At 41.0% G+C, this 22,861-nt stretch overlaps 1 protein-coding gene across 1 annotated transcript in view; it reads left to right on the top strand.

The window, feature by feature from the left end:
• pde11a (phosphodiesterase 11a) overlaps nucleotides 1-22,861 on the top strand; it is a 394,952-nt gene that overhangs the window by 224,990 nt on the left and 147,101 nt on the right. Inside the window, exon 6 of the mRNA XM_060828117.1 lies at nucleotides 18,715-18,847. Within this exon, the coding sequence (XP_060684100.1) occupies nucleotides 18,715-18,847 (133 nt within the window). The remainder of the gene's footprint in view (nucleotides 1-18,714; nucleotides 18,848-22,861) is intronic.

Below are 22,861 nucleotides of genomic sequence, written 5' to 3'. Positions count from 1 at the left end.
AAACAGAGTGTGGAAAAAAACACTGAATATATTTTAATAAAGCAGGGAACGTTCAAATTACCTTGCACTTTCACCATTGGTGACTCACAGAGGCCTTCCCTTGACAACCCCAAATGATCCATTTACATACAGAAGTTTTAAAATTACAGTCATAACTCTGAGCAGCGAATGCACAGCTGCGTTCTCGCACTGTGGCTCCACTATTTCTCATCCACCTGATCTATAAAACGGATGGCAGCAAGTGAATCACTGTATAAATTAGTTCAAACAAATGGGATGTAGGTCACACATTCCTTGGAATTTCAAATACCTGTTCCTATATTTTTTCCATACTTCACAATGTTTCTTTAGAAGCTAGATGCAATTATAAAATAGTGGCAATAAATTAATTGAAGTAATTTCGTAAAACCCTGAAACGAGTTCTCTCCAGGTCATGTTACCTTTAAATTTCCAGTATGCAAATTTTCAGAATTAATAGAGTCATAGAGTTTTACAGCATGGTGACCAGACATCCCAATCTGACATAGTCCCATTTTGGCCCATATCTCTCTCAACCCTTCCTATTAATGTAACCATCCAGATGCTTTTTTAAAGTTGGAACAGTTCCCGCCTCTATTACCTCTTCTGACAGCTTGTTCCACACATCCATCATCCTCTGCATGAAAAAGTTGACCCTCAAGTCCCTTTTAAATATTTCCTCTTTAACCTTAAACCTATGCCCTCCAATTTTGGACTCCCCTACCCTGGGAAAAAGACCTTGGCTATTCACCCTATCCATGCCCCTCGTGATTTTTTTAAAAATGGATTTTAAGTGGCTCACAGCATTGATAAAACTGTGTCAGTAGATGGTAGAGAGGGGTGTAAAGTGTTACAGGACATGCTGCAGGAGCTTAGTCAACTTTGAATTAAATCACAAGCGCCAACTATCTGGAGAGAGATATTATATAAAGACCTATTCAGTTGTACAAAGCTAAAAATCGAACAATACCAGGTTATAGTCCAAAAGGTTTATTTGGAAGCACTAGCTTTCGGAACGCTGCTCCTTCATCAGATGGTTGTAGAGTATAAGATCATAAGACACAGAATTTATAGCAAAAGTTTATAGTGTGGTGTAACTGAAATTATATATTGAAAAAGAAGATTCAGTATATAATTTCAGTTTCATCACACTGTAAACTTCTGCTATAAATTCTGTGTCTTATGATCTTATACTCCACAATCACCTGATGAAGGAGCAGCACCCCGAAAGCTAGTGCTTCAAAATAAACCTGTTGGACGATAACCTGGTGTTGTGTGATATTTGACTTTGTACACCCCAGCCCAATACCAGCATCTCCAAACCATGATCAGTTATGTTATTACACATCTCTGAAGCAGATGAGACTTGAACCCAGCCCCCCTGGTTCAGAGATAGGGTGTAACACTGCACCATAAGAGCCCCTGACCTGGTGGGAGAGCTCAATACATTGCATCAGCTGGAACTGCAGTATTTAACTTCAAATTAGGAAAATAACTACTGTTAATAACATAATAGAGAACTATACACCCTTATTTCAGACTGACATTTTTTCTGATGTCATCAAAAATGGCACAGCCCTTAGCTGATAGTCATAATCTCCAAGGAACTATTTGAAATATTATGCACAATTCCTTCCATTTTTCACCACTCCATTTCATTGTAGATAAAAACTGCACTTTACACCATTCTTAAATGTAAAGGTACCAGCTAATAATTAGAAACCAGCTGCTAAGGCAGCAAGAGTGAAGGTTCTTCTCTTTGGTAATTTCTCACTGGGTTCATTGGGGGCACTGTGCTTCTAAAACTTTCTCTTTGTTCAACTCTGGCATGAAAGCACCAAAACTGCTTCCTAGTTATCATTGGAAAAATAACGAGATGCCAACTTTGTAGTAATTAAGTGAAAACTCTTGGTGTTCACTTTTAGGACTGGTTCAATGAGATTTCATACTCATGTAACAGAAATCTGAGGCCACTTGGTCTCAAAACAATCACTGGAAGAAATTCTATGCCACGTCCAACTATTTCCCAGCCTCGGAAACAAATGGAAGTCTGGCCTTGCTATGAGCATACTGGTCAGTGATTAGATACAAATTTGTTCTGCAGACTGCCTAATGTAGCACATGGTACAAGTATGTCCTAGTTGTTCTTGAAAGCAATGCTGGTCTCCAGTCACATGTTGAAGTCCATGTCAAGATCTTCATTAATATGAGTCCCAGAATAGTATGGGTCTAGCCTAAACATTATTACATTATGTTGTACTCTTTTGGAGAAAATGGAACTGTACATGGTGTACCAACTGACTTACCGTGTCACGTGATCTCGATTTCTTTGCATTCAGTCTGTAGGAGCCATTAAATCATTTGTAACATGGTGTAACAGGTTATCATGTGGAATTTGTATGGAATGTTTTGAGCTACAAGAGAGTCAGCCACTGTGGAAAAGACTGCATGGATTTTTGGCTGAAAGCATGTGGAATTTCAGAACTATAAGAAAGTCAGCTACTAAAAGAAACAGCAGGTGGTAAGGCAACGTGCAAGAGTTTTTTTTTAAAATGTAATTGTTTTTGCCCTCACCAAGGTACTAGTAATAAATACACTGGTCCCTGACAATATCAATAGGAGTGACTCCCACACAGTCCTGCTATGCTGAATGGGATAGATTTTAAACAGGCTAACAACTCAAGACGAGACACCCATCAGGCGTTTTAAGCCATCAGCAGCAGCTATTCAAACTCAGTCAGTCACCTCATGGCCTATCACATCTGCCCAGGAGAAAGTGTGGACTGCAGATGCTGGAGATCAGAGTCATAAAGTGTAGCGCTGGAAAGACACAACTGGCCAGGCAGCATCTGAGGAGCAGGAGAATGCTACTTCGATGCTGCCTGACTGGCTGTGCTTTTCCAGCACGATCACATCTGCCCACTCTACCATTGTCACCAAGCTGCCCTGGTTCAGTGAAGATGGCAGGGGGATATGCCAGGAGCAGCAGCAGGCAGACTTAAAAATGATGAAGCTACAATACAGAATTACTTATGTGCCATAAAACATAAGCAGTAAGCAACAGACTCTGGAAGTCAATCAGACCTGGTTTTGAATAATGGTGGACAGTACAATTGAGGAGGAGGGTCCATAAATGTCCCCATCCTTGAAAACAGGGGAGCCCAACATACCAGTGCCAAAGACATGTGATGATCGATCTCAGCCCATTCCTGAAGTCCCCAGCATCATAGACGCCAGCTTTCATCCAATTTGATCCATTCCTCATGATATCAAGAAATGGCTAAAGGCACTGGGTACTGTGAAGGCTATGGATCCTGATAACATTCTGGCAATGCTACTGAAGAATTGTGCTCCAGAACTAACCAGACCCTGAGTTGAGCTGTTCTAGTACAATTACTGTTACACATGAAGTTTGTAATGATAACAATCATGCCACAGATATGCAAGGCAATGACCATTTTCAACAAGACCATTTCAACCTAACATTCAGTGGCATTGCCATGAAACCTCCAGTATTAACATCCTTGGCATTTCTATTGACCAGGAACTAAACTGGACCAGCTATATAAATATTGCAACTGCAAGAGTAGGACAAAAGCTGTGATGAGGAACCTACTCCTGACTCCTTAGTGCCTGATCATCATCTAAAAAGCACAAGGAAGATATATGATGGAATACTGTCCACTTGCTGGATGGCTCTCAAGTGCACTCAAGAGGCTCAACACCATCAGGAAAAAGCAGCCTGCTTAATTGGCAACCCATCCACCACTTTTAATATTCACTCCCCCTACTAGTTATGATCAATTGCAGTAATGTGGACTATCTACAAGATGCACTGCTATTACTCATCAAGGCACTTTAGATGGCACCTTCTAAACATGCAAACTCTAGAAAGACAACAGCAGCATAAGAACTCCAGCACTTGCAAGATTCCCCATAAGCAACTCACCATTTTGACTTGGAACTATTCCTTCACTGTTGTTCGGTCAAATCCTGGAGCATCATTCCTAACTACATCGTTAGTGTATCTTCACTGCACTCTCATCTAAGGCCAAGATAAATGCAGGATCCAGCACCACATCCAATCCATGAACACTGCCTTTGGAGTCCCAGAGATTAGTGTCTTTGATGACTGCGACATTTGTCTTGATACCAAGATCCTTGAGGAAAAGGCAGACCTACTTTCAACTCTTCTACATGGCTTCAAAACTTTGGCTATGTATAATCACCAGCTCAAAACCCTGGAAAAGTACCATTAATGCTGTTTGAGACAAGATTCTGTGCATCTTATCCTAACATCAGAGTCTTGGAAGGAGCCAATATCTCTACTATCGAGGCCATAATCATCTGAAGCCAACTCTGCTGGGCTGGCCATGTGCTTAGGGTGCCTGAGATATGACTGTCAAAGCAAACCTTCATTATCCAGTTCAAGGGATGCACTTGAATAAGAGAACCAAGGAAATGCTTCAAAGATTCCCTGAAGGTTTGCCTTCAAAAATACAGTATAGATGTCAATGCTTGGGAGATGCTTTCTCAGAAGAAACCTCCTGTATGAAGGGACAGAATTCTTGAAGAACATCTATCGACAAAAGGAAGTACAGAAAAGGATCCTGAGAAAAGAATGCCAGCAATCTTGAGGCCAAAGACAAGTTCCATCTCCTGCACAAAATGCTAAATGAGTGGTCTTTGTGCAGCTCTCGGATTGGGCTCATCAGCCGCACAAAGACACACAGACCCCATGACCAAGGACATGGAATTTCCCAGATGGACAGTCATACTTATTAGAGAGTGACTACAGACAATGACACTACATGGAGTGTAATAGTTCCAGACCACAGATTGCTATCTCCTTCTCAAGGGCAATTAGTGACCAGCTGTAAATGTGATAACCACATCCCATATCCCATGATTAAATTAACAAAAAACAAACATCCTGAACAGATCCTAGATGAAGGTTAGAGTAGGCATCCACATTCTTTCAAGATGTGAGTATCTTGTCACCTTCAGTGTGACAATTGAGAGTTAGACCAGATGTATTCAATGACTACCAGTGAAATCTTGAATACCAACACTGCATTCGAGATATTATGGTGAGTGACAATGGCCCTTAATTCTTGATTAATGATTTCAGTGGCTTCCTAAAGATTTGAAAAACTCAAAGCCATGCATCAAATCCACAATTAAATGGAAAGGCTAAGATGGCAGAAAACTCGTCAAAGGGATCATAAAGAGATTGAGCAAATCTAGCGCAGGCTTTCACAAGGCAATTCTTGACTGGATAAATGCATTTACTGAAGACAAGTGAAACTGTACAGACAAAGACAAATTTTATGCTGCACCCAAACTATTCTTCCCACGGTGAAAAATCTATGAACCCAGAAGTCAGAACAGCATGAGTGGCAAACCGAGATGAAATGACAGAAAGAAAAAAGTCACTTTGATAAAACTGTCAAGTGATTGCCAGGGCTGACTTTGCAGAGCAGGTGTGAGTGTATTCAACGTTTTGAACAACTGTAGGCCCATGAAACAATTTGGAACCTGTGTTGAGCAGTTAGTGAATCCGAGTGACCAGATAGACAGCCACAAACCCAGATATATATGTACAGTTAGAGAAGATGTTCCTTCACTATAGGAAGCTGATCAGAAAGAGGTGGTTTTAATACCAGTGCAGGGTACAGAACAACCATCAGTCCCAGAGATCTGCTATTCCCCAGCAACTGAAATAGATCAACAACAACAATTAATATGGCAACAGCACTCACCACAGAAATAGTAGTTTGTGAAATAGTACATCACCGTGGCAACAAGCAGGTGCCAAATGAACAGCCAACAACAATGCATACACATACAATTTGGATGCCTCCTTGCTTTAAAGAATATATATGCAATACATATGCAGAGAATGAAGAAAGTAGAACTGATTGTTTCGTTAATGAATGATAATTTTATTTGTGAGCCTGTATATTGTGTAACTGAAAGAGTAATTAAAGGTAATGCTGTTGATGTGTGGTACGTGGACTTCCAGAATGTGTTTGATATAGTAGCACGTAATAAACTAATGCGAAAATATATTGCTCATGGAATAAGAGGGACAGTTCTGAAGAAGGGTCACTGGACTCGAAACATTAACTTTGCTTTCTCTGCACAGATACTGCCCAACGTATTAAGTTTCTCCAGCAATTTCTGTTTTTGTTAAGGTTGGAAAATGGACACAAAATCAACCGAGTGATAGAAACCGAGACTAATGGTCAGTGTCAAATGGGGGAAATCTTTGTAGTGGTATTCCCCAGGGATCAGTATTTGCTTTTCCTGCTATATATTACTGATCTAGATCTTAGTGTACAGGGGACAGTTTCAAAGTTTGTGGATCTGATGAAATTTACAAAAATTGTAAACTGTGAAGGGAACAGTATAGAAATCAAAAGGACACAGGCAAATTAGTTATCTGGTCGGATATATGATGGATTAAGTTCATTGCAGAGAGCTGTGAGGTAGTTCAGTTTAATGGGGAGAATATAGAAAGATAATGTAAAATAAAGGGTACAGTTCTGAAGAGAGTGCAGGGACAGAGTCCATATATATACATTAATCATTGAAGGAGGCAAGATGCATGTAAAGAGTAATTAAAAAGCATAAGGTATCCTCGGTTTTATTAATAGGAACATAGATTACAAGACGAAAGAAGAAATGCTGAACTTATATAAGATAGTTGTTCAACCTTAGCTGGGGTAGAACAAAGCACAAACAGTACAGCACAAGAACTGACCCTTCAGCTCACCAAGCCTACACCAAGCCTGCGCCCAGCTCATTCCCCAGTACCAGGTCTAAAATGGCCCCTTCCCTAGTTCAACTATTTACGTAATACTTCAAGAATCCTTCTAGACACATTTAACAAATTCACCCCAAGTTTCCAGTACTAAGGGAGTCCCAGTCAATAAGGGGAAGTTAAAATCTCCCACAACAAATCTGTTGTTTTTACATATTTCCATTACCTGTCCACATATCTGTTTCTCTAACTCTTGCTGTCTATTGGGAGGCCTGTAGTACATCTCTCTATTCCTGAGCTGTACCCATAATGCCTTTCTGGATGAGTCCTCCTAGGTGTTATGCCTCAGTACAGCTGTGACATTCTGCCTTATTAGTAATACAACTCCCCTCACCTCTTTTACAACCCTCTCTATCTTGCCTGAAACCTGTAAATTCTGGAATGTTAAGTTGCCAGTCTTGTTCCTCTCTCAAACAAGTTTCTGTAATGGCTATAATATCATTGTTATGTGCACTAAACCAAGCTCTAAGTTCATTTGCATTACCCATCATGCTCCTCTCATTAAAATAAAATAAATGCACTTCAGACCACCATCCAGTTTTAATCAGTAACCTCTCCCTGTGTGTCCTTTCTCTTAGCTTTACTGGCTGTAATCTCTAACTCCTCCTCAGGCATTTCACTTGCTGACCTTCTGCTCTGGTTCCCACCTCCTGCCACACCAGTGTAAACCCTCCTGAAAGACACTAGCAAACCTTCCTGTTGGGTATTGGTGCCCGTCTGTTTTAGGTGCAACCCATTCTTCTTGTACAGGTCCCACCTGTTCTGGAAGAGATCCCAATGATCCACATATCTGAAACTCTTCTCCTACACCAGTACACTGTGTCTAGTTCTGGGTATTACGCTATTGGAAGGATGTGAATGTCTCCGCGAGACTGCAAAAGAGATTTACAAGAATGGTTTGAGGGATGAAAAACCTTTATTTGGAGAAGAAGGCTAACAAGACATTTGATAGAAGTTTTCAAAATCACAAAGGGGCTAGATGAGGTAGTTAGGGAGACACTGTTCCTGCTCATTAAAGAATCAAGAACGAGAGGTCGTGGATGTAAAGTGATTTAACAGAGAAGCAACTATAAGATGAGAAAGAACTTCTTTTGCACATAATGAATTGTTCAGGTCTGGATGGACTGCCAGAAAGTGTGCTGGAGGTGTGTTCAGTGGAAGCATTCAAGAGGACGTTGGATAATTATTTAAATAGATACAATGTGAAATGGTGTAGGGAAAAGGCAGAAAAATTGCACTAAGTTATAATGCTCATTTGAAGAGACAGTGCAGACATGATCAGCTGAATGGCCTGCTTCTACCTATGCCACATCTGTAAATTGTAACTGCAAATGATAGTGTAAATAGTTGTTTTTCTTTTGTAAAAAGGGTGATGTTTGGAGAAATGCAATTGGACCCTTAGTCTATTGGCTTCTTACCATAGTCATGTGATGCTGTATGTGAGGTCTGTGGGTGCCATCAAACACATATCACTTGAGACATGCACTTACATTTGTTAGTCCATTATGAATTCTTCTTCCTCCCGTAAATTATCCGCAATGTTCCAAATTCTAGAAGAAATACCCATTCCTGCCTCTCCTTATGGTACATTTTCAAAGCCAGCACTAAGCACAAATAATGAAGCAAACTATTGACTGTGATAAATGAAGCACAAGTTGAGGATAATCAGGTAAAGCCAATTAACACTGGAGCAAAACACAACAAACAATTTGAAAATGCAGAATATTTAAAAAAAAGGTTTGCCTGTATTGGCAGGTTAGTTCCTGTGGTCCCCATTTCCCTCCTTTTATGGGCTGAATCTTAACGATAAATGTTCATTCACTTGAATGAGCACATCTAGACTTTACTGAAGCAAACAATTGGTGAAGATGCCCGAACCTTCAGTGACAGTTTTTTTTAAAGAAATGATATCCTCACTGATTACCCAGGAGTTTTAGTACTCTATGAAGCCAGTGTCTGCTCAATAGAATAATCATTGTCCATGTAACCTTTTGACAAGTAGAGAAAAAAAAACTTTGTATTCTGAATGTGATACCAAAAACCATGCAGGAATGTAATAAAGATATGCAGAATCCAACATCTATATGCTGTCAAATCTGCTTAGCAGACTGATAATTCTCCATAAGGTCTTGATTCAGGCAACCTATGGAGAGTTGTTAGCACTTAAATCTCATCTTTTATTTTAATCAGAGGCACAGGAGTTACCATATCTCTACTTCATTATTATATATTAATTTAAAACTCTAGAGAATCCAATGAATTAAACATCGCACCTTCACATCTACCATTGGATCAAACTTGTGGTGTTATTGTAAATATGAGGAAAATCATTGTCTTGCCCATTGTTATCTGAGTGCAATACTTCCAAGTTTGTTATTACCAAGAGTAAAAACCATGTGATATTACCACTACCATCAACATGTATTGCAGCAAAATTAATCGATTTGTCTGTCTTTCTGTCTATCAACATACCAGTTGATATATTTTTCTAAGGACTTGTGATGACCAGAATATTACGTTATAAACATTTGTGCAATAGATTATTTTGACACCTTTCATGAAACAATAAAAAAAATTCCACAAGATGGTCTCCGATTAATGCAGTGTGGAAAGTTGAAATTAATTAATTCAGTAACTCTCTGACTCTTCAATTGACCCTAAATATACAAGTATGAGCAATCCAATTGGATTCCTATTTATCACCAAATTAAACTTCTCCACATTTTACTTTGGTGAGAAACGCCAAGGTCAATTCTAACCTTTCAACACTGACATTTGCAGCTTCAGGCAGTAACAGTTTCAAAATAAGGTCAGTAGACTTGCAGTGGGGGCCAAAGTGTTGGACAGTTTCAGCTGTCATGCAAGTTGGATCCTTGGTCCAATTGGATCTTGATTGCTATTTTGGACTGAGATTGTTAGGCAACCCATGGCACATTTTCTGATGATAAAATGAAAGAGAATGTGGAAAGATAAATGTAAATAATTTTAATGGATCTATTCAGTCCTACAAAGGTGCCACATGCCTGGGCATGTCCCCCTTGTCCTTGCTAGGCCTCCCTCACTCTGGATCACCTGCCAGCAACAGCCCAGCCATAGCCAAAAACTATAAGCTACCTTGGATGTCCCTTTAATACCGAAAGCTCTCCATTCATATTTGAATAGGGTGTGAGCTCCAAATCATGGCTGCCTCTACACTGATGGTCACCTGACCACTCCACTAGCCTGTCATCTAAGCTACAATCTAACCCAGAATGCTCCTAAGTAGGGGCTATCATAGTATATACCTACTGTATAATCTTATCACATAATTTGAACATTAATGGTACCTTCCATGCTCAATATATGTACCTATCATCAACAGATTGCAAGTGAGTCATGCATCCTAATATGATACAATTTCAATAATGTTTCTTTCATAATGAGTCTTTCTAACTTGTTGACTTGGGGTATTGTTAAATAGTAATGAGGCTGGATGATTTGTGTGGTGGATACCAATGCAGTACTACTGGTGAAAGCAGTAAATAATTCCAACGAACAAAGTTGATGGTCTTATATTGCATTGACCTTCACACTTATAATTACATTCATAAATCTGAACTTGTCAGCCAATGTTCTTAAGAGTGTCCTTGTGCTGCACTTAGCTTAAAAGTTATTAGCATAGAGAGAAGTTGGCCAGTGTAGAAGATAAAAACTTGTTTGTTACATTTATTATAAAACTGATTATTAGCAAAACATTCAAACTGAATTCTTCACTGTTGTAAGATTATCTGCTTCTAATTCTTAGAAGTTCACTTGAGAAAATCAGTGAAGTGCAGATTTTAAACTGAAAATTTGCAACGCATTGAAGCATTGAATTTAGCCCATACCTCCTCCCAACCTCCACCAGTCAGGATTCGTAACAATCCTGGAGGAATATCAATTTTGACTCCTGCCTCCAGCACCAGCATTGGGTGAGATTAAGTATTGATGTATACCATTTATGACATGAAAATCTGTCAAGTTGTTTAAGTCACTGCATCAAGCACTTTGTTGATCCCTTTGGTCCTTGTAGTTCTGAAACCTTCCTCAAATTAAGTGGGAGGTTTGGAAAGAGATTTGGAGGAAGTGGGAGGATTGGAAAGAGATTTGGAGGAAGTGGGAGGATTGGAAAGAGATTCCCACTTCCTCCAAACTAAAAGAGTTGCCATGGGCACCCGCATGGGCCCCAGCTATGCCTGTCTCTTCGTAGGATATGTGGAACAGTCCATCTTCCGCAACTACACTGGCACCATCCCCCACCTTTTCTTCAGCTATATCGGTGACTGTGTCGGCTCTGCCTTGTGCTCCCACGAGGAGGTTGAACAGTTCATCAACTTTACCAACACCTTCCATCCCGACCACAAATTCACCTGGACTGTCTCAGACTCCTCCCTCCCCTTCCTAGACCTTTCCATTTCTATCTCGGGCAACCGAATCAACACAGACATCTACTCTAAACCGACTGACTCCCACAGCTACCTGGACTACACCTCCTCCCACTCTGCCCCCTGTAAAAACGCCATCCCATATTCCCAATTCCTTCGCCTCCGCCGTATCTGCTCCCAGGAGGACCAGTTCCAATACAGTACAGCCTAGATGGCCTCCTTCTTCAAAGACCGCAGACTCCCCCCAGACATGATCGACGATGCCCTCCACCGCATCTCCTCCACTTCCCGCTCCTCCGCCCTTGAGCCCCGCCCCCCAACCGCACCAGGACAGAACCCCACTGGTTCTCACCTACCACCCCACCAACCTCCGTATACAGCGTATCATCCGCCGCCATTTCCGCCACCTCCAAACGGACCCCATCACCAGGGATATATTTCCCTCCCCTCCCCTATCAGCGTTCCGCAAAGACCACTCCCTTTGTGACTCCCTCGTCAGGTCCACTCCCCCCACCAACCCAACCTCCACTCCCAGCACCTTCCCCTGCAACCGCAGGAAATGCAAAACGTGTGCCCACACCTCCTCCCTTACCTCTCTCCAAGGCCCCAAGGGATCCTTCCATATCCGCCACAAATTCACCTGCACCTCCTCACACATCATCTATTGCATCCGGTGCACCCAATGTGGCCTCCTCTATATTGGGGAGATGGGCCGCCTATTTGCAGAACGCTTCAGGGAACACCTCTGGGACGCCCAGACCAACCAACCCAACCACCCAGTGGCTCAACACTTTAACTCTCCCTCCCACTCAACCAAGGACATGCAGGTCCTTGGACTCCTCCATCGCCAGAACATAACACGACGGTTGGAGGAAGAGCGCCTCATCTTCCGCCTGGGAACCCTCCAACCACAAGGGATGAACTCAGATTTCTCCAGTTTCCTCATTTCCCCTCTCTCCACCTTGTCTCAGTCGATTCCCTCAAACTCAGCACCGTCCTCCTAACCTGCAATTTTCTTCCTGACCTCTCCCCCCCCCACCCCACTCCAGCCTGTCACCCTCACCTTGACCTCCTTCCACCTATCACATCTCCATCGCCCCTTCCCCAAGTCCCTCCTCCCTACCTTTTATCTTAGCCTGCTCGACACACTTTCCTCATTCCTGATGAAGGGCTTTTGCCCGAATCGTCGAATTTCCTGTTCCTTGGATGCTGCCTGACCTGCTGCGTTTTAACCAGCAACACATTTTCACCACTACAATGCTATAGTTCCGCTTTCTCCCCACACTCCTTGATGCCTTTAAATATGACCAATTGTCTATTCTTTCTTGAATAAATTCAATGACTTGATTTCTGTAGCCTGAAATATTAACCTGAATTGCTTTTCTAAAAAGTGAAGACATAAGTAAAACAAGTTGCTCAGCAAAAAATGCAAAGCAATAATTTGATAGCTTTAAAAAATATATAATAAAATGACCTTTCCTTTAAAAGCGTCAAGCAGCAGAGCTAACTAATAAGGCATTTTTTGCTTTTTCACTTAAGGAGTAAACCCAGATTGTTTACCAGGAAAGGAGAAGGTGACCTGGGTTGGTTTTAACTAATTGCTGACCTTGCATTTCCCTCTGTGTAGTACACTCTGAACTGGCCTTGACCATACAATAATGAAGCTCAGAAATGGGTTATCGAGTCATAGAAATGTCCAGCATGGAAACAGACCCTTCAGTCCAACCCGTCCATGCCGACCAGATATCCCAACCCAATCTAGTCCCACCTGCCAGCACCCGGCCCATATCCCTCCAAACCCTTCCTATTCACATACCCATCCAAATGCCTCTTAAATGTTGTAATTGTACCAGCCTCCACCACTTCCTCTGGCAGCTCACTCCATACACATACCACCCTCTGTGTGAAAACGTTGCCCCTTAGTTCCCTTCAGATCTTTCCCCTCTCACTCTAAACTTCGGCCCTCTAGTTTTGGACTCTCCACCCCAGGGAAAAGACTTTCTCTATTTATCCTATCATGTCCCTCGTGATTTTATAAATCTCCATAAGGTCACTCCTCAGCCTTTGACGCTGCAGGGAAAACAGCCCCAGCCTGTTCAGCCTCTCCCTATAGCTCAAATCCTCCAATCCTGGCAGCATCCTTGTAAATCTTTTCTGAACCCTTTCAAGTTTCACAACATCCTTCCAAAAGAAGGGGGACCAGAATTGCACACAATATTCCAACAGTGGCCTTATGAAGGGCTTATGCTCGAAACGTCGAATTCTCTATTCCTGAGATGCTGCCTAACCTGCTGTGCTTTGACCAGCAACACATTTGCAGCCTTACCAATGTCCTGTACAGCTGCAAATGACCTCCCAGCTCCTGGACTCAATACTCTGACCAATAAAAGAAAGCATACGAAACGCCATCTTCAGTATCCTATCTACCTGCGACTCGACTTTCAAGGAATTATGAATCTGCACTCCAAGGTCTCTTTGTTCAGCAACACTCCCTAGGACCTTACCATTAAGTGTATAAGTCCTGCTAAGATTTGCTTTCTCAAAATGCAGTACCTCACATTTATCTGAATTAAACTCCATCTGTCACTTCTCGGCCATTGATCCATCTGGTCAACATCCCATTGTAATCTGAGGTAACCCTCTTCGCTGTCCACTACACCTCCAATTTTGGTGTCATCTGCAAACTTACTAACTGTACCTCTTATGCTCACATCCAAATCATTTATGTAAATGACAAAAAGTAGAGGGCCTAACACCGATCCTTGTGGCACTCCACTGGTCACAGGCCTCCAGTCTGAAAAACAACCCTCCATTACCACCCTCTGTCTTCTATCTTTGAGCCAGTTCTGTATCCAAATGGCTAGTTCTCCCTGTATTCCGTGAGATCTAACCTTGCTACCCAGTCTCCCATGGGGAAACTTGTCAAATGCCTTACTGAAGTCCATATGGATCACATCTACCGCTCTGCCTTCATCAATCCTCTTAGTTACTTCTTCAAAAACTCAGTCAAGATTGTGAAACATGATATCCCACGCACAAAACCATGTTGATTATCCCTAATCAGTCCTTGCCTTTCCAAATACATGTAAATCCTATCCCTCAGGATTCCCTCCAACAACTTGCCCACCAACTATGTCAGGCTCACTGGTCTATAGTTCCCTGGCTTGTCCTTAACACCCTTCTGAAACAGTGGCAACACGTTTGCCAACCTCCAGTCCTTTGGCACCTCACCTGTAACTATCGATGATGCAAATATCTCAGCAAGAGGCCCAGCAATCACCTCTCTAGCTTCCCACAGAGTTCTAGGGTACACCTGATCAGGTCCTGGGGATAGATCCATTTTTATGTGTTTCAAGACATCCAGCACTTCCTCCTCTGTAATATGGACATTTTGCAAGGTGTCATCATCTATTTCGCTACTTTCTATATCTTCCATATCCTTTTCCACAGTAAATACTGATGCTTTTCAACCTTATCTTTTTTCTCTTCTCCTCGTGGGAATGCAGGAGACTTGTGTGTGTCCAGCCCACTTCCAGACTCAGGGTTCTCTCATGCTCTCTTTGTCTCCTTCTCTTATGCACTCCCTCCCTCTTGCTCACTTGCTAACTCACTCACTCACTCTCATACATTAACTCACTCACTCAGTGACCAAGGAATTTAGAAATTAATACGAATGAATGAGTGATTTTATTGTCACATGTGTTTTACAGTGAAAAATACAATAAAATACAGTGTAAAGCTTCCACTGTTCCCATGATTCTGGCACCATTTTTAACATCATGAAGGAACCCAAAGTGGCTGTGAAGGTAGCAAGTTTTACCTGCTCTCCGCCCAACTTAACATTCCAGGTTCCCTGGGCCTTGTTATTGCTGAAGCTGTCACTTCATCTGGCCTCCCTATTCTGCCACGTTGATGTGTCCTTTAGTGAGTTTGTGCTGGAGGGCAGACCATATCATTCTGAATGCAGCCTGTCAAAACGAATAGCTGCAAGAACTCGGGCTCTTGCTCCAGGACATTAGATGCTGAGCACTGGAACTTTGTCGTGGAATGGATTGCATTTTGTGTGCAAGGACATTGAGGCAACATGTAACAGAGAGGGGTAGCCTGCTGCTAAAGGCAAAACTGTAAGCTTGTTCTCAGCCCCAGCCACCCAAGGACACAAAACCCAGCGTTTGCACATTGTGCATTCCCCTCTCCTCAGCCTTGTGACACAGACTTCATTACACTCCTAATCCGTGCCCTGTAAGAGTGGAAAAGCTCTGAAGATTCAGGAGGTGAGTCACTGGTGGGAAAATAGTCAGCCTGTCACCTTTTGTAGTCACTGTATTTGTTTGGGTTATCCTGCTTAATCTCTGGTCAAGTGACTTTCAGGACTTTGATGATGGTGTATTCAGTGATGGCAAACCTTTGAATGTTAGCAAGAGTGGTTAGACCTTTGAATATTAGCAGTGCCTATGCCATTTGCCATGTTTCAGCTCCAGCCTGAGTGCTGTCCAGTTCTTTCAGTGGACAGGCATGGATTGCTTCATTATCTGAAGATCTGTGATTGGAACTGAACACTGAAATCTCTAACCCTGTGATGGAGAAGGTGTTATTGATGAAGTTGCTTGAGATGGCCAAACTGTGAGCAAATCTTGCAAATTGTGAAGGGTATGAGATGTTTGGTCTCCAAAAACTGGGCATTATATTCAACTATAATCTAAACTCCTGGCCTGGCATACAAACCCCCACCCTGCCTTTCTGTCATTGAATCAGGGTTGATCCCCTGATGGTAATGGAAAAGGCAGAAGGGACTTGCCAGTGACAGCACCAGATTTACCTAAAAGTGAAATTCCAACTGGTGAGGCCACAAGTTGGACCACTTGCGTGCCAGATAGCAGACAGACAGATTTCAATAATCCTAATCCAACAGTTCAGAACTATGCTCTGTAGTTATATATTTGAGAGGCAGCTACATGTAACACTTGGGGCGAATGGGATCAAATGTTTTAGGGAGAAAACAGGATTAGGCTATTGAGTTGGGTGATCAGCCATGATTGTGATGAATGGTGAAGGAGGCTAAAAGAGCCAAAAGGCCTCCTCCTGCTCCTGTATTTGATATTTCTATATTTCTATGTTTCACACATACCTAGCCATGCGTACCATCATTCTTAACATTAAAGGAATCCAATACCTCAAGGCAAAAGATAAGGATGCAGCATTTGCAATCAGCTTCAGCCAGAAGTATCCAAGTGGATGATCTATCTTGGCCTCCTTCTGAGGTCTCAGTATCATAGATTCAGACTTCAGCCAATTTGATTCATGTGATAAAAAGGCACTGGATACTGTAAAGGCTATGGGCTTTGGTCACATTTGAGAAGTAGCATTGATTGAAGATCAATACTCCACAAACAGCCAGGCCTTTAGCTGTTCCAGTAGACATACAAAACTGGAATCAATGCAAAATTGCCCATGTATGTCCTGTACACATGAAGCAGGACAAATCCAAACCAGCCAATTGCTGTCTTATCAGTGTATCATTGATTGTCAGCAAAGTGTTAGAATGGTTCATTATCGGTGTTATCAAGTGGCGTTTGGAATAACCTGCACACTGATATTCAGTTTGGGTTCCACCAGGGCCGTTCAGTTCTTGACATCATCACAGCCTTGATCCAGGCATCTATAACAGAGCTGAACTCCAGAGGTGAAGTTAGACTGACTGCCTTTGACATCGCAGCTGTATTTGACTGAAAATAGTGTCAAGGAGCCGTATATAAACTGGCATCAATGGCAGTCAAGATGAAAACTGTTCATTACAGATAAACCTATTATAAAGAAAGGTGGTTAGTGAATATTAGAGATCAATCATTCTCAGTCCCAAGACTTCAACACAGGCATTTCTTAGAGAAGTGATCTGGGCCAAACCATCTTAAGCTGCTTCGTCGATGAGCTTTCCTTCATTACAATGTCAGAAGTGGGGATGTCGATTGTTCTAACATATTCAGCACTACTCATGACTCTGCAGATATTGAAGCTGTCGGTGTCGATACACAGCAAGATGTGGACAACATTCATGATCAGTGGCTAATGATGTTTGTGCCACACAAGTGATAGGCGATGCTCATCAACAAAACAGTATATAACCACTGCCCCCTGACATTCAATGGTATGACTGTTGCTGAATTCCCCCAGCAACATGCTAACAGGTTACCATTGAGCAACTAGCTATGTACAGTAAATACGATGACATCAAGAGCAGGCCAAAAGCTCGGAATTCACATGTAAGTAATTCACCTCCTGGCCAACAATCTTCTAAGCTGCATGAGTGTACATCTGGTTCATGATTCCGCACACGACAATTAGTGTCGACGCATCAATCATGGCATTGGCTTTTCATTCTGGAAGTCACTGCCACATGTGGACTCAGAGGCCCACACAGCTGGAAAGAAAATTAGAGGGAATACTGCTCTTAACATCAAAAATCCTGTCCACAAACAACAAGGCACAAGTCAGCAGTCTGATGGGATAGTTCCCTCTTGCCTAGATGATTGCAGTTCTAACAACACTCAAGAAATTCCACATCATCTCAGATAAAGTATCCTGCTTGATTGCAATCCCATCTACAACCTTCCACATTCACTCCCCTCCTCACCAATACAGAAAGGCAACATGTACAACTGCAGCAACTCACAAAGGATGGTTTGACAGTTCTTTCCAAATCTGCACCTTCTAACATCCTGAAATACAAAAGCATCAATACACAACCACCTACAATTACAAGTTCTGCTGCAAATCACATACCATCCTGACTTGTAACAATATCACAATTCCTTGACAGTCACTTGGGTCTAAATCCTGGAATCCCCTTCCTAATTGTACTTCCACCACATGGACTGCAGCAGCTCAAGAAGACAACTCACCACCACCATCTTCTCAAGGACATTTTAGGATGGATGATAAGTGCTGTCCCAGTCAGCAATGTCTTCTGAGAGAATAAACTAAAAATATCACAACCATCCTCCTCTGTACTAGGTTTGACTCCAATCAATGAAGAGTTGCCCTTCTGATTCCCATTTACTTCAATTTTACTTGAGTTCTTTGATGCTTCATTCATTCAAATTCTAATTTGCTGATTTATACTTTGTGTCAGAAATTCAGCTCTTTTTGAACTACTTTGGTCCCAAAACACAATGAATCTTAGAAATGGATGGTCTTGGAAAAATTCAAATTGAGCATCAGTGAACAAGTTTTTGATGTGTAAAAGCAGGTGATAGCTCTGTTGGTGACATCTTCCATCACCTTTTTAAGTCTAGTCTTAATGTGGATGTACATAGGAAATAAGATGATTAAATACATTTGATCCCCTTGCTATTTAATTGGAAGAATAAATGTCTATCTAATTTGACCAATTTAACTGTACAACAGTTAAAGTGAGTGGTGTGTGTAATGAGTTTAGAATAACTGTGTGTCTTTTATATTCCTCAAAAGCTTTAAAGACAGCATAGAAAAATCATCCTATTCAGATTGGCTAATTAACAACAGCATTGCTGAGCTTGTAGCTTCGACAGGTCTCCCAGTGAACATCAGTGATGCATATCAAGATCCACGGTTCGATGCTGAAGTGAGTAATCCTTTAAACTTGATCTCAAATAACATGACTGCACAAATGCTCATATTTTAAGAGAGTGGCTTCTGATATCCTATTTTGCAACATGTCTATTTCTGTACAAACCTTTTATAGCTCACAGTGTTCTCTGTTATTCTGTCAGGCTCCACTCTACATTGGTGTGGGCCAATCACTGTAGAGTGCAAATGAAGGATCTTCCTGTATTAAGAAGAACATGTAACCTACATTTTCATGGGTGTTTTTACCTGAATATTAGGTTAAACTACAGAGTGAAATTACTCAGGGGAAAACTTGTCATCTGTAGTCTTGTAATATAACTATCTGATGTTATAAAAGTGGTTTTGTCAGGCTAATGCCACAGAATCCACTGTAATAATTTCATGTAAACTTATAAAAATGGTTACTAAACTAGCTGCACTTTGCACAACAATCTAAATAAAGAAGCCCTATTAAAATGCTTGAAAATAAGCATTATTTTAAAGATCATGATGGGTATGACAACATTATTTACATCCTCATTGGCAAAGGTTACTCACATCGTCAAATTTTACATAATACTCATAATAGTTGATAATGTTGACATTACAGGGATAAACAGAACATTATTGCCACTGGAATGAAGCAGCCTGTGGGTTTCTTCCTAGTTTTTCAGTGACAGGAGAATAGTTATTTTTTTCAAAGAGAAATTTCTTCACCCAGAATAGTGAGTTTGTGGAATTCTCTATCACAGAAAACAGTTGAGGCCAAAGTGAGATATAGTTCTTAGGGCCAAAGGATCAATGAAATGAGAGAAAACAGGAACAGGACACTGAGTTGGATGATCGGCCATGATTACATTGAAAGGCTGTGGAGGCTGGATGGACTGAATGGCTTTCTCCTGCTCCTATTTTCAATGTGTTCTTTTACTATGATTTCTGGGCATATGGTATAAGATAACTTCTAAGGATCAAGTTCATCAAAATTTTAAATTAAATAGCAAAGGATCACTGTGCTAAATTACTAAATTATAATTTCTATGCACCTCCCCCTCCTCAAAACCCAAACCATTGTGCTCATCAAGATGTGCAATGGTTATACTGAAAATAACTCTTCCTGTGTCTGCCTTTCTGTGATATCAGCAAGCACTCCAAGGTCAGATAGCACGATTAAGTTTTTTTATTATCCTGACAACATCTTGTAGCCTCAAGCTGAGAAGAGCACCCACTACTGCATCAACGTAATGTTTCTCCATTTCAGACCTGCCATCCTGTGGCATCTGAGCAAGTCTAACAATTAGTACCAGTTTTGTATTATAGCCACAAGCAACTGGATTAAAATTGCCAAAACTATCTCTGCCAATGTTTTTACAGCTCACAAGTAGAAAAGACAAGCCATTGACGTAGACTGCACTTGAGAAAAAGAACCTGCATTTTAGAATTGTTTTCATGACATAAGGATTCTTCATAGTCTTTGTAGCCAGTAAATTACTTTGTTTTAAGTGTTGTCCAGTGTACTGTAGTGAATTGTAGCAATTAATTTGCACACTACAAGTTTGCATAAGCTGGAATGTAATAATGGTCTATTTGTGATATTAGTTGAAGGTTAAATATTGGCCGAACATCAGGCAGACTCCCTCTGCACTTTTTGACTGGTGTTTGAGATATTTTATGTCCAACTAAGAGCATGAGTGCTGCCTTGATATAAAAGGCCAGTGTTTAATTCACTATGCTGTTTAATTTATTGCATTTAACTTACACATTCTTGCTTCACAACTAAGAAAATGCACACTGTTTCACAAACTCACTAGACTAGTATTTGGGAGAGCGAATCCATTTGAATTGAGATTACCCCGTGAGCCCTGACACATTCATTCCTAAACAAAAACAGCTAAAAAAATAGCAGGAAGGTTCCAAACACATTTTCACAATAAAGAAAGCAAAATGCTATAGTTGGAAATTTGAAATAAGGGCAGAAAGTGCTGGAAGTACTAAGTAGGTCTTGCAGCATCTGTGGAGAAAGAAACAAAGTTATTGTTTTATGTTAAATATGACCAGTTTTGAAAGAAGTATTGTTATATGCCTTAAATTGTTAACTTTGCTTTTCTCTCCTCAGATGCTATCAGGTATGCTGAGTTTCTGCAGCACGTTATGTTTCTAAAACATATTTCCATAACTGTATATGGAGTTATTGCATGATGCATTCTTCGTCATGACAATCAAGCTACTTAATGTAGGTTTAGCAAATACTTGATGCTCAGAATAGATGCTAGACCTAAATCAATTTGAACCTAATTCCAATTACTTTTATATTAAATGGATTAATTTCAAAAGTCTATTTTAACAGAATCTAAAGAAAGGTTTTTGAGAAATGAGCCTTCAGCCTTCCCAGAGTTAAGGCGATATACTACAGAGAGTCTCCGGTCAATTCTACCTGCCAGTAACACAAACAGAACACCTACTTCTCTATGTGTGTATGTGTGTGTACTTGGCCACATACGTAGTCTATTACAACTGATTTGCAAAGTATTTTGAATTGGCCTGTTCAGACCCTGGGGCAGCAATGTGGTTCAGTGGTTAGCACTGCTGCCTCACAGCACCAGGGATTTGGGTTTGATTCCACCCCCAGGTAACTATCTGCATTAGTTTCCTCTAGGTGCTTTGGGTTTCCTCCCATAGTCTAAAGATGTGCAGGTTAGGTGTATTGGCAATGCTAAAATGCCCATGGTGTCTAGGGATGTTCAGGCTAAGTGAATTAACCATGGGAAATGCAGGGTTATGGGAATGGGGATTGATGTGTCTGGTTGGGATGCTCTTTGGAGGGTCAGTGTGAACTTGATGGGTTGAATGGCCTGCTCCACACTGTAGGGATTCTATGATGTATCTGGGGCAGGTAAAACTTGAATCCAAACCTTCTGGCCCAGAAGTGTTTTACCACAAGAACCCCAGAATTGATTTTTTTTTGCCATTTGAATTCCTGTGTGGGAATTTCTAGCTTGTTTTAAAACATTCATGTGTAACTAAAAAACAAAATTCTTTCTCACATTCAAAATAGAAAGAAAGTTGCCTTTATTTATTTGATTCACTCACCTACTTCCAGAGCTATTATTCATCTTGTCCATTATTTTCTCTTGGTCTCCAGTTCAGCAGGGAGAATATGTGGATGATTTGCTTGAGGAATTCACTGACGTTGCTTCCAATCAGAATTAGGTGATGCATGAGAATGCGCAATACTGCAAAGAAGGATTAATTAGAAATGGGGAGCAAAATCTAATAACACATTGGTACCAAACGTTTATGCAAAAACATTCCCACAGTGTATACAATAATCTACTGTTTAACCAAAGCAAAAATCACTTATTATTATCTATTAATTATCCAAAGGACAAAGTTAAAATCATACAACACCAGGTTATAGTCAAACGGGTTTATTTGGAAGTAAAAGCTTTCGGAGTGCTGCTATGAAAGCTTGTGCTTCCACATAAACATGTTGGACTATAACCTGGTTTTGTGTGATTCTTGATAAAGGGCTCCTGCCTGAAATGTCGATTTTCCTGCTCCTCAGATGCTGCCTGACCTGCTGTGCTTTTCTAGCACACTCTAATCTTGAATCTAATCTCCAGCATCTGCAGTACTCAGTTTTGCCTGATTTTTAACTTTGTCCACCTCAATTCAACACCGGCATTTCCACAGCATGGTTATCCGAAGGAGATTACAGGCCTGCTTAATGACAGATAGCTATCCTAATGTCTCATCCCAAGAAAACTCAAGTTATTTCCATCAACTTTACTTGAACAATGCTTGTGATTTCAAATTTCTCCACCTATCAATTTGATTTTCAAGACAGAAATACCATAATTCCAGGAATTACCAAATGCTGAAGGTTCAGATGATAGTAAATGGGACAGGGCACTTCATATTGCTCTCAATGTAAAAACATTATACTTATCCCTGTACTCATGTCACTCTAGTCCACAGGGGTATGCATAACAACATTGAAATTAAATGAAAAATAGCCTCAAAATTATATTTT

Source organism: Hemiscyllium ocellatum, chromosome 7, assembly GCF_020745735.1.
Source record: "Hemiscyllium ocellatum isolate sHemOce1 chromosome 7, sHemOce1.pat.X.cur, whole genome shotgun sequence".
NCBI lineage: Eukaryota > Metazoa > Chordata > Chondrichthyes > Orectolobiformes > Hemiscylliidae > Hemiscyllium > Hemiscyllium ocellatum.
This window is presented reverse-complemented; position numbering and strand designations above follow the sequence as displayed.